Source organism: Phascolarctos cinereus, unplaced genomic scaffold (genome assembly GCF_003287225.1).
Source record: "Phascolarctos cinereus isolate Bilbo 61053 unplaced genomic scaffold, phaCin_HiC Scaffold_2;HRSCAF=192, whole genome shotgun sequence".
Lineage (NCBI taxonomy): Eukaryota > Metazoa > Chordata > Mammalia > Diprotodontia > Phascolarctidae > Phascolarctos > Phascolarctos cinereus.
In genome coordinates, this window is record NW_027555625.1 from 122924793 (window position 1) to 122942824 (window position 18032).

General features: G+C 36.9%; 1 protein-coding gene across 1 annotated transcript in view; it reads right to left on the reverse strand.

Annotated features, from left to right (window-relative positions):
• The window catches only part of MXD1 (MAX dimerization protein 1), a 29588-nt gene that overhangs the window by 10993 nt on the left and 563 nt on the right, over window positions 1–18032 (reverse strand). Inside the window, 2 exon segments of the mRNA XM_020985320.2 lie at window positions 10282–10311; window positions 16955–17054. Coding sequence (XP_020840979.1) covers window positions 10282–10311; window positions 16955–17054 — 130 coding nt within the window.

Below are 18032 nucleotides of genomic sequence, written 5' to 3' on the forward strand. Positions count from 1 at the left end.
ATGGGAGTGTGTGCTATCAGCAAAACAGTCACTCTAGAACATCTATAACCTTTCCTTATCATCAGGTTTTCTTAGTACAGAATGATATGAAACAGGTTTTAAAAAGGAGTTTGTTATAAATGTAGAAGTGTGATTTCAGAACTAGTTTGGAGTTGAGAGTACTGACTGTATAAAAAGCACCACCTCTTAATAAGGCTTCCATTCTCCCTGAAAATCTTTAGATTTGGAATGACTGCACTATCTATATGCAAGTGAGGAATCAGATTATCAGTTTACCTCACCTCATTACCACACAAAAAATTAAAAACAGAGAAAACAGCTGTTAGCAGGTGAAAACCATTTTTACTTTGTAAGGGAATATTCTGGATGAAGTTCAGAAAAATAGATCATTTTATTGAAAACACCATGTGAGATTGTAGTTACTTATTCCTTCACATACATACATTCCTACTTAATATATAGCTTATTGGACAATTTCCAAATTAACAACAAAAATCAAGGCTGACCAAAACCAACATCAAAACCATTTTAAATTTGATGAAGTGGGGGGAGGGGGAGGAGGGAGTGGCATTTGCAAAGACTACGTAACTCACAGCACTATCATATTAGTCTTTTCTTGGTGTATTTGGGTTATCTGAATATTTAAATTATTTTGATGGTAGTGGGCAGATAAACATTCTTCTATTTTTAACCATTTCTAGAACTCTAAGGATCATAAACCAACCAACTGTTATTATTTAATATAGGTTTGGTAAAAGTATCTCAAGCTGTCAAAGAACAAAACAAGATTAATTCTCTCTGCCTCTGTCATTTTGTCTTTCTCTTTCCAGAAGTTCAAGTCAAGGGTACAAATGGTAATTCTTTACAAACTGGCTTTGCATTTATGAAAATGTGACTGCAGTCCCTGGGGGGAATGTAAGATTTTTAGCTCCATGATAGACATCTGTAGCAAAGCTCCTTTATCTGCTGACAATTTAGAAAGGGCAGTTTAATTATTCTAAATATACCTTTGGTCTGTAATAGTTTTCATGGACCAATCTACCTTTGAGCTGAACTGTAATTAGCAATTAGAAGAAACAAACACAACCCAATGATGGCCAATATTTTTTTTTGGTCCAGTACTTTATTTCAGCAGTATGGAGAACTCCCAGTATGAAAACTCCCTCAACTGATGAGTAGTTTAGATCATTGGATCAAGGATTTAGAGCTTTTCAGAGGAGTCTATCTACTCTAACCTTTTCATATTACAGATGATAAAACTGAGGCCGGGGAAGCCATTCAATGACTTTCTCAAGGTCATAAAAGTATTAAGACCAGGGGCAGGATTTAATTTAGATCTCCTCTTACTTCAGGGACAGTGTTTTCACTGAATTATGCTGACTCCCCTAAAATTGAAGCTTTTGTTTTGGCAGAGAGAGACACACAGACAGAGAGAGAGAGAGAGAGAGAGAGAGAGAGAGAGAGAGAGAGAGAGAGTGTGAGAGTGTGTGTGTGTGTGTTTTCTGTGGGAAACATGGAGGCAACTAGAGGAGTGCCAAAATTGAGTTGGTTGCTCTACTCACATTTTCTAGATCTGTGTGACAGGTATAACACTACAGTATGGGTAGATTATTGAGTAGGGAATTCTTTCAAACTTGTTTCTGTTTGCAGAAGGGTGATTACTGCTAGGGAAGTGAAGATAATTAAAGCAATTTAATATTTCTTTTTAAGTCAGTTGGGAACTGAACTGCATTTTACTAGGCAGATGAGAATTGCAGGCTGTTATTCTATAAAGGAGATTGAAGTCTTCTGGAATTAAAAGATTTAAGGGAATATCTGACCCATTTCCAGAGAAGCACAAACCTTGTTTATGCCAAGGGAACTTTTTTAATCTTAAAAAAAATTCACATGAAATTAATATGTGCAAGAGGAAAGACTCCTTCATGGTCAATGATATGAAGAAAGAACAATTAGAAGGGAAATTAAACTACTCAAGAGTAAAGGCTCAAATACACTCTAACATCCACTCTTGTGTTCTAGGGAGCAAAATTTGAAACTCAAGTGCAGAAACATGTGGGAATGCTCTGTTATATACAGTTCTGGTGGATGTTAGAGGCAGAAGGAAAGTTAGGATCATCTAGTCTATCCTTCTACCCCACACATACATTTCCTCTACAAGATCCTCAGCAAGTCTAGTTTCTGCTTTAATACTTCCAGAAATAGTTCCAGTGAGCTAAAACCCACAGACTCAATACCCATAAAGCTATCCCATTCCATTTCTGGATACCTCAACTTGTTAGCAGGTACTTCTAATTCCTAGTAAGCCAAAATCTACCTCCCTGTAAGCTTCCACTCTTTCACTCATTGCTCCCAGTTCTTTCCTCTGGAGCTACAAAAGCTCTTCACATGGCAGCTATTCAAATATTTGACATTAGCCATCACGTCCCCGGTAAATCTCTTCTCCAGGAGCACCATTCCTGGTTCCTTCAATTATCCCTCATATGGCATAGTCTCTAGTTCCTCAGTTTTGAATGACAGGATCACAAATTAAGAGACAGAAGGGACTTTAGAGATCATCTAGTTCAACCTCTTTACAGATGAGGAAACTGAGGCTCAGAGAGGTTAAGTGACTTTCCCAAGGTCATATGAGTACTAAAGTACAAAGCCAGGATTTGAACCTGAGTCCTCTGACTCCAAATCCAGAGTTTATCCTACTATTATATCATACTACTCTCTTCATCAAGATTACCTTCATCTATCTATGCTCAGTTCTTGAATGTGCCCTTCATGATGTGGTATCTAGAATTAGATACAATATTCTAAATGTAATTTAACTAGTACAGTAAGTACATTGTGACCATTAATTCCCTTGATCTGGACATTAGACTTCTAATAATGCAGGCTTAGATCACATTCTTTATTTTGGTAGGTTGAATAAAGTGTTGGTTCATGTTAGGATTTCAGTGAACTAAAACCCACAGACCTACTGACACCAAGTTAAAGAACAGAATTTCCATTGATACCCATCTCGTTTTTCAAACCTCACATAGAACATTGTTCATATTTCTCTTATGTACCCATGTTACATTTTGCACTGTAGTTATTATATATGTGTCCTATCTCTCCATCAGCTCCATGAGGGCAGAGACCATGACTTACTTATCTTCGTAGTTCCCCTGGCACCTAGCACAGTGTTATAATAAAATGTTTACTATATACATAATAAAATGTTCGTTAAATTGAATTCAGGTTAACTATAGCCTCTTAAAGGATACATTTGCAGACAAAAACATGACAGAAATGAAATACAGTGCTATTCTAGGGAAGAAAATGTAGACAGACTCAAAGACCAATTCAACTTAACAAATGTTGTTATTAAATGCTTAGTATGTAGAATTTCTCTACTAAGGCCCTACCCTAATGTCCCATAATGAAGTGAAGGTGACCATGGGTTCTTGAAAGCTAAGCCAGTGAAATTTACATTTTGGCAGGTCCTATCAGGCTAGAAAACCTTCAAGTACAAGCTCAGTGATGGATGGTTTGTTTCTTGTTTGAGGATCAGACCACTTAAGGTGATGACTTCTTCAGCCATAGTAACTCTGAGTGAAAGGAACTGAAAGTAAAAGGAAGCAATCTGCATCAGTGGAGGGAGTACCTATATAAAGAAATCATAGGTTCCTTAAGTACTGAAATAAGTGATGGGCACTGGACCCCACAAGGAAGAAAAATCACCATAGTTCCTGTTCTCATAGTTCATAGTGTAGGAGGGGATACAACATATTTACAAATGACTATAATGCAAAGTAAAATGTGAAAGATGCACAAGAGAGGTCAAATGAGAGAAATGGGAGAGCTGGACAGGAGGGATTACCTAGCTAGAAGTTCTCCCTCCCTTCTCCCTTGCAATATTCACTTACTGGGATAAAGGGTATGGCTGTGGGTGAGAGACAAGTAGCTTCAGATCTTTTTATCTTCCTTTCTGAAATGAATAACTGGGATTCTATGACACCTACAGTGCATTTGTATCCATTAATTTTACAAGAGGAGAATTTTACTACAGCAGGTTGGTCTAAGAAGGCTGGTAAAAATTCAAATCTCAAATGTAATTTTAAAGTACTCATTACAGTGAAAATGCTATATTATGATGTAACTAGTAAAAATTTAAGTTAGTAATTAGGCCCAAACTTGCTATACCAATGCCTCCTATACACTCATGCACACTAAGTCAAATGGGACAACAGGCATGGAATTTAAAGACTTTTTAAAAAAGACATTTTCCTAAAAAGAGAACAGAAGAAAAAAGAACTCCCATGCTATATAACTGCACTGCATGTTTTCCATGATCCATGCCAGCCACAAAGGAAACTGTCTACCATACGAGGCATTCCTCTTAACCACGCTTCAAACTATAGGTAAGCAGGAGGGCAGAGCAAACTACCAACTGATAACTTTGAATCTGGCACTCCTTATTTAAGTCTTCAGACTCACTCACACTATGATTATGCTGTCTCCTCAGGCTGACAAATTTGGAAACTTGCGAATGGGTAAGTCAAAGAGGCTAAATCACAGATAGGCCAGGAATGCCATTAACTGAGGGTACTACATCTAGCTAGTGAATTTAGAAAATATATGGAGTTATATTTTTCATCTCTACCACTCCCCAAAGCATTTCTTGGCTTCACCAAATTGCTCATTGTCAGAGGAGTCTCATAGGTTTGCCAAGTGAGGTCTTATTCTGTTTTTGATAGATATCAGGAGGTACACTCTTGGCAAAACAATCATTTATATTCTCTATGGTTTAAGAATCAAGAGTGAGTAACCTGGTGGGTATAAGTAGACTGCAGTATAATTTCACTGGTGGCCTATGCCCATGAAATGTGGTATAAGGGCCATCCTTTAGGAAACGTATTATTTGAAAAGGAAGTGAATTGGTAACGTGAGAAGAGCAAGAGATGACAGATGAACAGGCCAAGTGTCATGCTGGATCCACAAAAGATAAAACGGAGCTCAAGCACATTGGTTGTGTCTCCTACAGCGGATCTACTGCGGAACACAGACAAAAAATATACAAGATCGAGAGGCATAGATGGGTTACATTATAGACTGATAGAGAGAACCCACATGGATAAGATCATAGATTCACTGAGGTAGCATTTAAATCAAATATCCCCTTTTATCTGAGTCTTGCAGTTATGGGTGAGGCATGGAAAGTAGTTATAGGATTAAGGCATAGCATGACGGTTGGTAGTGTAAGTAATGAAACAGGCAAGTTGGTTGAGGGCTTAAAACACACTTAGCCTTTTGTCACCTGCAAGTCATTACAGGTTACCTGGATTGGCTGCTTCATTCCTGTCAAACCAAAACAGGTCTCTTCCCTGGCTCCCATTTCAAAAACTTTAAGATACTGCCTCCATAAAACTGTAGCTTGTTACAGTCAAGGCACACTATTCACCTCCTCAAATACGAAATATTTCAATGTATTACTCTGTATGGCCATACAGATCTCCATTAGATATTTTTTACATACCTGTCCCTTGTGTTCATATTGTGTGCATATATATGCGTGTGTATATCTGTATACACACGCATATATATTTACATACATATTTATTTACTCCTCTCTCATTTTCTCCATTGGACTAGGTTCTTCAATGATAAAAGCCAAGGTTTTCTGTTTCCTTTTTAACTCTTCCATGGCCTAATAACAGTGTTCTGCATATCATAGGCACTAAAGTAATATAGTTGACCAATGGAATATGATCTATTATCTCTGAGAATTTTTCACCCTTTAATTAGAGTGTTCCTGAAAAATTACCTTTTTTTTTTAATGAAGAACCCAATACATAATAAGAATAAAGCTAGGTCCAATATTGGAATAGTGAGTGCCAGATGAAAAAATGCTACTTTATTTATACGGGGAACATCTTACTAACTCAAAATTTTCCTGATTTTATATTGCTGGCTCATTACAATGTGAACACTCATGGCTAATTACACAGGTTTGTAAGTATGGTATGACATTTGGTGATTAGACAGGAAGAGACTAAAAATAATAAATTGAGTATAAGTATGTGTGGCCTCTGTGAGTACTTCCTTGTTCTGTTCCTCCAGGTCAAATGAGGGAAAAGTAGGGGTAGAGTTGCATATACTGAAGATGAAAGTTATCATATTAATAGTTCTGCAGTTTCTCACAGAAATATTAATGTCCTCAAAAGATACTGATGAACTCCAAAGTCCACATTATGATCAATAAGCAAAGGATCCAGTTTTAGTCTTGATAAATGTTGGTGTATTTAAATGAGAAGGAGCCAGACACATAGACACACTAGGGAGAAAGAGAAGACAGAAGGAAAGAAAAAGGCTCTCAACTTATTCTTCAAAAGCAGCTGAAAGTGGATTACTTTCATCCTCTTGTTTCTCTGGAAGGTTTTTAAACCTTCTTACTAACCTAGAACTAACTTCTTCTTGAGTCAGAATTTACCCAGAGGAGGGTTATGACATACCATATATGATAGGGAGTATGCCATAACTCACCAACAACAAAAAAGGTATACCCTTTATAATTGGTATTTGATGATTCTCTCTTTATCCTAGTACTCTACTTTAGTTTGGAAAAGTGCTCTAACTGTTGATTTCTAAGCTAACCAATGACTTTTGACTAGGTATGTGAAAACTGCAAGTACTATAGCACAGTGGTCTTAAAGACAATCCCATATTCAGTTTCTCCTCCAAGCTTTACTAAAATATAGGCCGCCAATGACATAAACTAGCAGTAACACATTTTTGGAATTTAGGCATTGAACAATACCACTTGATTTTTTTCTCATCCCTTTCAAACATAGATCAGACCTGGATTATCACATCCTTCCAAGTACAGCACCAACCAGGCTAGTTACAGCAATGTTGCAACAAGTGACCCATGTGATTTCCATTTACCACATTTTAGAGCAAGATCTGATGGTGGTCAAGGTGTGGAATAGTGGAAACATGGTGTAAAGCCATATATGAGGCCCAGTGCAGGTAGGGAAGAAGGGAGAAGACATCCATTCTTCTGTTTATAAGACCTGCATTCATTTATCAGACTGAAAATCAGGGAAACCACTATCAGAACCTGTAATTAATTAGGGTACACTTGGAGTAGATGTGACCAAGGATTTGTATCCTGCACCAAAGGCTAGCCAACACTGAAAGCAGAGATGTTTAAGAGTAATTAAAATGGCTGTTTGGATCACAGCTTACCAAGCTCTTTCCCTAAACTATGCAATTAATCATTAAACAATAGATCAGAAGCCTCTGGCAGAGATGATCTAGTCTAGTTGCCTAAAACCAGGTAGATATACGTATACAAACTATCAAAAAAGGATACTTCTAGAATCTTCTTTTAGTATCATTAGAACTGTTTGAAATGGATTCTAATTTGAAGGCCCACTTACAATTGGAATTTCAATGAAAAAAAACAAACAACACACCAACTTTTGTAAAAGACTTCTCTTGCATTTCCTAACAAGTTAAAGGATCACAGGATGTAGAGATGAATCTTACACATTATCTCATCTAGTCCTTTCATGCTATAGATGAGGAAACTGAGCCCAGAGAAAAAAAGTGGCTTGCTCAGAGTTGGACAGGCAGTGCATGCATTACAGGTCTTTAACACAGATTTTGACTCTACATCCTATCACCTATTCAGAGCCAATCAATGTGATGTAAAATGGAGATGTTCAGTGCAGCATCACCATGGGTAGATTTTCTGATTAGATAAAACATTAATGGATTATAGAATTTCCATGATGCTTTATAGATTTCAGTTTTTTAGAAATCTAAGTGCAACTGTGCTTTACAGTATGAAAAAGAAATAAATGCCATCTGCTACAAGCCATTTACCCAAATTACTATGCTCCTTAATAATACAAAGACACTTCATTCTTTTAGTGACTCCTGAAAATACAAATGGCTAAATACCCCCAGAATTTATGAAGCCTAGATGGTATTAATAGGATTCAACTGCCAGGTGCAGGGAGATTCCATTAATAGGTTTTCACCTAATTTTTCAGGATGGTCAAATTTCAATTACCCACCTTAATGGGGAGAGAGAATAGCATAAAAAAGTGAAATCTAAACATCTGAACCAATGGTTCTAACCTTTCTTCCTGGGCAAGCGCTGCCAAAATTTTGCTTAGCCAAATTAGCCATATTGATTTTCTACTTTTTTGCTGTTATTCACATTCTAGGGCTGGGAGCAGTGCAAGATTATCCTTCAGATAACAATCATGAAGCAGAGGAATGGAAATAGCATTATGGTAAAATATAAAGAATCCTGAATTGATATTCGAAAGACTTGGGTTCTAATTCCCACCCTCTTATTTACTACCTGTATGACCCTAGGCAAGTTGTGACTTCCCTGGGTTTTAGTTTGCTCATTTGTAAAATGAAGGGGCTGAACTAGATGATCCCTTAGGCCCTTTTAGCTCTAAAATTTATGGTTAGGCTCGTTTTGCTTGTCAAAAGGCAGATTTTAGTGCCACATAAAATAAGTGTTTAACAATTACAGATGTCCAGAAATGGAATGGACTGCTTTGGAAGGTAATGAATTCCCCTGTCACTGGATGTCTTCAATGGAGTTCTGACCACTGTCATTGGGAAGCACTTAGAACTAGCTAGCACAACTACGGTTTCAGTTCTAGTTTCTTAGATAATAATTAGTTATTATGTGGCATCTACAGCACACCATAGAGCAAAAAGGAAAAGATCTGCAGTGAGTTAAGAGTTTTCTATCTGAAATTGTGAAAATGCATAAAAATCCTAAAAGAAATCAAATTTCCCCAGCATGAAGTAATAGTTACAGGTCATAACAAAGCTAAGAGAATAGGGGAGGAAAATACAAAGATGAACATGATGAGAATGACAAGACACAGATTTTTTTCTTGTCTTGGAAATCAGGACATATTTGAGTTTCTGGTTAACTATACATCCCTAAAGGGAAAAGTTTCAAGACTCATACAAAGCAGATTAAAGCTGGAGACTTTGATCACTGGTGAACTATAGTGATAGAGGTAACACAATATAGTAGAAAAAGCACAATATTGGAGACCATGTTTTGCTATTTATTACCTGTGTGACCTTGGGCAAAACATTTAACCACACTGAGGTCCAGTTTCCTAATATGTAAAATGAAGGTGTTTGAATCAATGATCTCCAAAGATTCTTTCCATCTTGAAATCTATGATCCTAAGCCATATATGTAAAATTGAATAACAGAAGATAGAAAGGGGGCGCCAGTACAGCATAGTGCAAAGAATCACAGTTCTCTGGAAGTCTGAGTCTCAGAAGAATTAGGTTCTAGTCTTGCCATCACTACTTATTAGCTGCACTTATTCCGAGTTTTCTTATCTTTAAAGTTAGGATAATTACAGCTCTTCTCATCTCACAAGACTGAAGATCAAATGAGATAAGGCATATTGAAAGCACTCTATAAACTGTAAAAAGCTATAACATTAAACTAATATATTAGATAAGTTCATGTGCAATGAGTCTCAAACACCCTCATGTCTCAAGACATATGCCCTATTAAAACCTATAAATTCCATCTTAGCTTGAGAGGCTACAAAGAACCTTCCTATTTCCAAATCTTTCCTCTCTAAGTGAGTCAAAGATTCTGATCCTTGTATATACACAGTATTCTATAAACATTTATTGTTTATAACCTATTACATGCAAGGCACAGGAAATACAAAGACAAAAAAACCAAAACAAAATCCCAAACTATTGGATTGTAGAGTAGCCACACAGAAAATACTAATCAAAATGAATAGATTATGATCATTAGATTCAGAGTGGAAGGATCTTAAGAGTTATCTAGACAAACTCTTTTGTTTTACAGATGAAGACACAGAGACCCAGAAATGTCTAGTGACTTGCCCAACATCATAGAGGTGTAAGTAGCAGAACCAGTATCTGAAATGAGATTTCCAAAACCAGGGCTCTTTCCATTAAAGTAGCTCCTTTTCTTATGGTCATTTGAAACTGGATACATGTTCATACATCTAGAATGATATTAGCACAGTCCATCCTAAAGGCAGAGGATATAGCCTACACACACACACACACACGCACGCACATACATATATCTACACACACACACACATATCTACACACAAATACATATACATACATACATACATATATCCTCTCAAATCCTGTTAGTAGAGAGAGTAAGAAAGTACAGTTAATTGTTAAATAATTGATAAAATTTTCATCTAGACCCAATATATTTTTTAAGTCACACATAAAACACCCACAACTCACCTATTCTTTTCCATTTCATTGTGTGTTGATCTGAAAAGAGAGGGAAAAAAGACAGTAAGATTATTCTTGCCTAGAATGACCACAAAAATATTATCATGTTTACCATTACAACCAGTCTACCAACTGCCAAAGCTAAAAGGGATGTTGAAAGACAATCAGTCTTTGTTCATAATCACTACAGGAATGACTAGTTAGGCTATTTGATGGGCCAGAAAAATGTATGCATCTAGATATTACTATGCTATAAGAAATAAGAAAAGGGATGGATTCAGAGAAACCTGAGAAGACTTGTATGAACTGATACATGTAAATGTAAAAACAAACATTTTGAAAGACCTAAGAACTCTGGTAAATGTAACAGTCAACCATTTTTTCTGAAGGACCAATGATGAAGAATGCTACCCACCTCCTGACAGAGGTGATGCACTAAATATGCAGACTGAGACACACGCTTTTAGACATGGACAACACGGAAATTTGTTTTGCTTGATTATACGTATTTGTTGCAAGGATTTTGCTTTTCTTTTTTTCCAGTGGGGGGCAGGGTGGGAGGGAAAGAATTGAAAAATAATTAGTTTAATAAATGTATGCAATCAGAATATTGTCCTAAGTAAAAGTAACAGAGTTATGAAGTGCCTATTTTCCTTTTGGGAAAGTAACCAATTAAAAGAAAAGGTCAAAGTGTACTTGAAGTGCTCTAACAGTGTCACTCCTGTGCACAAAAATCTTCAATGACTCCTTACTGCCCACAGAGGAAAGTTTAAAGTCCTATGCTTATTTTTCAAGGACCTCCACAATTTGGAACTATCCCACTTTTCTAGAGTTATTTCATATTATTCTCCTCATTCTATTTTTTAGCTAAATTAGACTACTCTCTGTCTCCTGAACTCATCTTGAGATTTTCCAGCATCCTTTCTTTGCTCATGATTTTACTTAGGCCTAGAATGTTATCTCTACACCTGCTGATTTCCTACTCATTCTTTAAAGCCAAATTCAAAAGCCAGCTTCTCCAAAAAGCCTTTCTTGATTCCCCCATCAATAATGACTTACCCCCTCAGACTTCAAATAGCATTTTCCTTGTTATCATTAATGTACTTATATAATACTGCATATTAAATTTATCTGTATGTGTACCTTACTTCCCTTTTAGGCTGTAAGTCCAATAAGGGTAAATTACATGTCTATCTTAAGCTTTGTATTTTCCCCTAGGAGAGGAGTTTTATTGAAATGTGCATTAAATTCACAAAGAAAAATAACCCCACACCATATGTGAATTTAGGGTGGCATAATATTATCTATTTTCCCTAGGCTGAATGTAGTACAACAGTCATTATTAGATCAGATGCCTTTTTGCTGGTTTGGATTACATATCAAAATCTCAAGTTATTTTACTTATATCATAAACAAGTTGTCTTACTTTGACTAAATGATATAGTTTGGAATGAATAAAACAAACTTCATAGCAATCTTACTACTGGTAACATCGCCCATATTCTAAGTTCCTGCTGAAGAATGGCAACACAATACCTTTTAGTAAGGAGTTGAAAAAATGCAGTTTCAAAGATGATGAGCTTGCTCAGCCAGTGATGAGGGCTAGTGTTACACCATATTTACAGTTTTGCTACCAATATGCCCCATAACCTATGAAAGGAAGCATGTTACTACTTCACTATGCTGTCCTTGTCCTCTCCATGAGATATGGCTAATATTACTACTTGACACTATCCATATAAAGGTAGATCCATGAGTTAGCAGTCGTAAAAGGGCTTTCAGAACTTTGGGTGAAAGTTAGAGTGGATATAAAGTCCTAATATTAGTGTTCCTATAGTTGATCTTTAATAAAAAGGCATTATATCAAAAGGTTTCTACAAACGTTATTAGAAGTCAACAGTCTCCAGAATGTCCTTTCCTTTAGTCTGGGATAGGAAGAGCTTCACCACCATCTGGCCCAAGGCCATCAGTTTTCAAACTAGGAAAGTGAAGTCAGAGAGGTAAGGTGACCTGCTCAAGGTCACAGAGGTGGTAAGTAGGAAAGATGGGCTGGAGCCCAGGGCCTGATTCCAAGTCCAGTACTTCCCCACTGTACCTGGATGCTGTAATTTCAGAGAACTTTAAAGAATCACAAAATAGGAATTGAATCTGACTCTGATGTAGACTGTTACAAGACAGCATCATGATAGACAATGAAGTAGTGGGACAGAGGGGAGTGAACCTCAGCCTAAGGTCTTGGAGGTGAGCACTTACATGAACAAGTCACACAGGATTAATCGTAGAGCACTAGAGACCACCCTCAAGAAGTTCATTCATATTAGTTACTGGCTTATTCTGTTCTAGGATGTTTTTGGGGTGACCTATGAAATAGGAAATTTCAAACCAAGCTTTAAAACTCATCTCCCAAAGGTCTCTGGGATATGAAGTTTTAATGAGAAAGAAAAGAAAAAAGAAATCAAGATTTTATGTTTTAGGATGATTTGTTTACCATCAAAAAGATTTGCAGACATCAAAACTAATTATCCTGAAGGTTTTAATTCATTCAGTTTGTCATACATAGCCTTCCTTATTCCATTGTTAAATAATGATCCAGAAATTTATTTCCTAAACCAGCTATCTGGATAGCCATAGTTTATAAAAATGTTGATGAAGACCTTTTGTTTAAAGCCACATGGAATTTTAATTTTAACAAAGATAAAATTTTACATCTTTTTAGATTATGTTTTTGACTGTACATATGATCGTGACATGGCTACAACTGGGCAAGGTCCTCCTGTCTTGGTCAAAAGAACTATGCTTAATAGAAGATGGACAGGAAAAAAAGGATAGAATCAAGGGAGGGCAAAGGTAGAGAGTGGCTGGGTGTGTACATGCTTTCCTGGTCATAGTAAGAAGTAAACCCTAATTAAAAGGCAACTATACAGAATGTATGCATGCTAAATGTAAATTTCTTATTTATTTTAACAGTCAAAAATGTAAATTACAGTTTGGATATCAAAGTTAAATTTTTTGCTAGCAAGTATATCTCCTTTTAGGCTCTGAACTTATACAGAGTTGAAAAACCACAAAAGTCTTGACTATTTACTCAAGAATGTTGCTAATACTATAAGTCTTAAATTCCCAAGAGGGTCAATTTTCCTAATCTCTAGCATATTTCATTCAGTCATTCAACAAACACTTATTAAATGTTTATATAAATGGACTTCGATAAAGGGAGACATGAAGATAAAGACAGTGTCCCTATTCTCAAGACTACAATCTAGAAGGAAAAGAAATAATAAGTACACAAATAAAAAAATTTTTGAACATAAATATGTAAAAGGACTTATAAACTAAACTGTAGTCATTAATCATAACTGAGATATTCTTTATTTAAAGAATTAAGATTCCCAAAACAGAACCCAAAGTGACTATTTCTGAACTCTTTCCTTCTATATTTGTTTCTATGTAAACAACTTACTAATATCTTATGTCAGCTGAAGAAATACATGCCCTTTTCCAATATTCAATTAGATTATTGAAAAGTCTTGATAAACATTAAATTTCTCCATTTAAAAAAAGATAGCATTGAAAAGAACAGCAAAGAATTATGGTCCTATTACTCAAGTTTTAAACATATCAGACACTTGGGAATACTGCTCAGTTACAGAAATATTCCCCTTTTCCAAATAGTCAGTTGTTTTTATTGTCATCTTGAAGTAAAGCTAGTTAGCAGTCTTTCAACTACTTATCCACGAATATCCCAAAAGCTGCCTCACTTTAGCAAAGCATGTTCCAAAAAGTCTGTGGTCTGCAATTTGAAACAAGGAACTGATTAAAAAACATTAATAGGGGAAAACAATCACCACAAGCACTATCTACTTCCCTTCATTCCAAAAATCTAAAGGCAGATACTACCATTTCCAAACAGGACCAACCAATAATTCATAGTATTCTATTTGAATAGCTCTCAATGATCCAATCTTTATAATCACACTTATTGACTTTGGCCAAGGCACTTCCTTCTCTGAGCCTCAGTTTCCTCATCTATAAAATAAAGGATTGCTCCAAATGATCCTTAAGATTTCTTTCTAGTTCTAAATCCTATGATTCTGTTATTTAAACATTACAGATAGAATTAAACTTCAATTTAACAACTTCTTATTAAATACAATCTGCAAGGTGCTAGGGTGTGCTTGGTTAATCTCTGCATTTTCAATCCCAAGAAGGTCTGATATGCAATTAAAATTTATTATTCCTGATAACTGAATAGCTACTTTTTTTTTATTACATGTACCAGGAAAAAGGAACCCAGAAATAACAAAGTATAAAAATCAGTGAACATGGAACAGAAATAGCCATTCCATGGCCATGTAAATACAGTAGTAATTTCACCCTATCACCTCATAACAAAAGCAATATCATAACCCTAACAAGGACTGGTGCGCAATACCTATTCAAATTAAGGGGTCAAACTACATTCCCTAGTGAAAAGTGTCACTGGTTAGGTAGGGCAATTACAGACACAGGTGACTAAGAAAATGACCACATTTAAAATAAGACAACTGGCTCATGCAATTGCTCGGTACTATCTTCAGATTTAATTATATTCTCTTAAAAATCCTCAAACATGTCTTTACTTTCAGATAGCACGCATTTATTTAAGTAAGACTCATGCAAACCTCATATCTCCAACTCACAAAACTGAGGATACCATATTTACTATGGAGAAAAGAATAATCCTACTGACAGAAATAATAGTTAAGAATAATAATGGTTGCAAAAAAATCTTTTCCATTTATGAACTTGGCATGAACCCAAACCCATTTTATTTATTTCCATTCTTATTCACTCCACAAAAAATAGCCCTTTCTGGAATCATAATATGGGTAAGTGCCATCTTTAAGTATAATATGTATAACATATATGGGTTGTTTCAAAAATCAGGGATGGACAGATGGACAAAAGTAAAAGCAATGAATATGCATTTTCCTGGACAAATATAATTTGAAAACAAATATTTCTTCTAAACATAATAACTAGATTAAATCTACAGCGAAACAAAACAGAACAAAACACCCCAAAACAAATACCAAATAAACAAATGGTTGTTTGGTCATGAAACGGCTCATGGCTTTAATTCATTTCTACAACCATTTACTACCTTCTATGTGCTAAGCACTGTGCTTGGTATTGGGGATACAAAAAACAACAACCAAATAGTCCCTGTCCTCTGAAACTTACATTCTATTGGCCTAATTTCTTTTGTAGTGTAAAAAATAATAATACTAACAATGATTCTAGATAACAAAGTGCTTTCCCATAAATGATTTAATTTAATTCATACCACTATGGTTAGGTATTCCAGTTTTACAGATGAGGAAATGAGGCTTAGAGAGGTGAAGGAGGTCATTTGACTTATAATCAAAGCTACCTGACATTGGATAAGTGGCAGAGGTAGTATTTTAACCTGTCTTCTAAGTCCTAGGTTCTTACCACTTTGCCACACCTGCCTCTTCATTTTGCAAGAGCACCTTTCTCAAAGAGCCATACATACTACATGTACACTAGCAACTCTAAATAAACTGCATGTAATGCCAAAGTGAGGGAAAGAAAAATGCCACGTAAATACCAAATTTACTCTTAACATGTCTTCCTGAATCAAAAGACAGCACATATGTGTGTCTCATACATCTTGTAGTTCCACTTGCAACAAAATGGGGGTAAACTAGGGCTAGAAAGGCAGCAGGCTACAAAGTGATTGTTAGCTTCCTAGCCTTTAGTGGCTTGCACTATGCCATAGGGACTATTACTTATGGGGGAAAAAACCCAAACTCCAAAACAAAAGGTAGCTAGAAAATCACATGAATCTCTAAGCCAGTGACAGAAATGTCAATGTTTTTAATTTACTACCTTGGAAGACACAGTTCAACAGCTCCATAAAAACAGCATTTCAGAAACTGCCCATTCAACTTTACACACAGCAGACTGAATCTAATTTGGATAAATTCACTTTCCAAGGAAATTCTTACCAATCAAGAATTACTGACAACTTCTGATCCCTAGCCACACTGAAAGACTGAACCATTGTAATAACTTCTCCCGCCCCTCAAAACAAACTACATGCCAAGGTTTCAATTACTAAACCTCCCTTTTATAGCTCTTAGAAGAAACAGTAAATATATCAGCAACCCCAAAAGAGAACCAGTCCATTTAATCTAAATGCCAAATGAGAAATTCTATGACTTCCTATGCCAAATTGAATAATTTAATCTGTTTAAGGAAAAAAAAATCCTTCACAATGAAAACAAACCAAAGGAAAGACACTGTCCAGCATTTCCAATTACAGGGAAGTTGCTCTGAATTTGCAGCTTTTGAAAGCACAGTATTGTCACTGCTGGTGCTTCCCCCTCATTTCTTTTGCACTCTTCTCCAATCCCCTTCCCACAGGGAGGTAAAACAAAACAAATAAATCTCCCTCCCCTCAAAACCACCTGGAGAAATCTAAATTCTCTTTTCCTCTTCCTCAACAAAAGAAATGCTTTCTCCAAAGGCTGGAGGTTGTGCTGTACATTACTGTATCATTGATATATACAGAATATATTTACAATGTTGTAGTCACAACGGGCAATTGTATTCTGCAGTATAAGTGTACACAGAAGGGAGATAATGGACTAAAGAAGAGATATATTTTTCAAATCACCTGCTGCTGCTGCTATTCTTCTTGGATTTGCTCCTCCGTTTTAAGGCATCTCTGTCCTTGTTATTGTATGGTAACATGGAGGCATAACCATGTTCAGCTTCTAGAAAATCAGAGGATTCAGTCAGTAAATGATCCTAGATCGTTCAACCTCTCTTCCTCTACTTCCCCCATCCAGGACACGTCCCCACACTTGCGACAACCTCCTTCTATTATTATTTTTTAAAGGGATATGTTAACAAAAACAAATGAAAGTGGTATTCAGAGAACAATGAAAAAAAAAACAAAACCTCAACACATTTAAAAAAAACATGCTCTGAGTTTTAGGCAGGTGGAAAGGAGGATTCCAGGTCCTCATTGTTGAAAAAGAACAAAACACACTACCGACACTCAAAAAGCCAGATGTTTCTGATACTAAATACCCAGCAGGTTGGTGGTGTTGGAAATAGGAAAACACATGCGCACACACACACACACACACACACACACACACGCACGCACGCACGCACGCACACATACACACAAGCATACACACAAGCACATACACGCGCGTGCACACGCACACACATACACGAAAGATTCAGACAAACAGGATTCAGAGGAGAGGAGAATGGGGGGGCGGGGTAGAATGGACCTTCGGGCTGTAAGCGTGGGGAGAACGTTAGGTGATGTAGGAGCGAGTCCCATCCGTGAGTGGGTGGTTGGCTCCGTGGGGGAGGGCATGTGGGTAGGGAACTTGGCTGAGGTAAATCTAGGGGTGTCTCTACATTAGTGAGAGCTACAGGTCTGCTTGCCTCCCCAGGAGGAGGAAGGAGATGCAGCGCGCACCAGGCTACCCAGCGTCAGCTCCCTCTCCTTCTTCCCTTCTATTCCATTCATTGCCTCGTGGTGGGAGTGGGGGCCGCTGTAGGATGGGGAAGCCCCCACCCCCAACCCTGGCCCCGAGTTGAGGGGGGAGGTTGGGGCGCTCGCGGTGTTGCCCTCCGCTAACAACCCTCGGAGCGGTCAGGGCTCCCCGCCCCCACCAGGGCTTTGCACCTCAAGGTCTCTCCAGCCAGTCCTCCCTTCCCCGTGCGTGTCC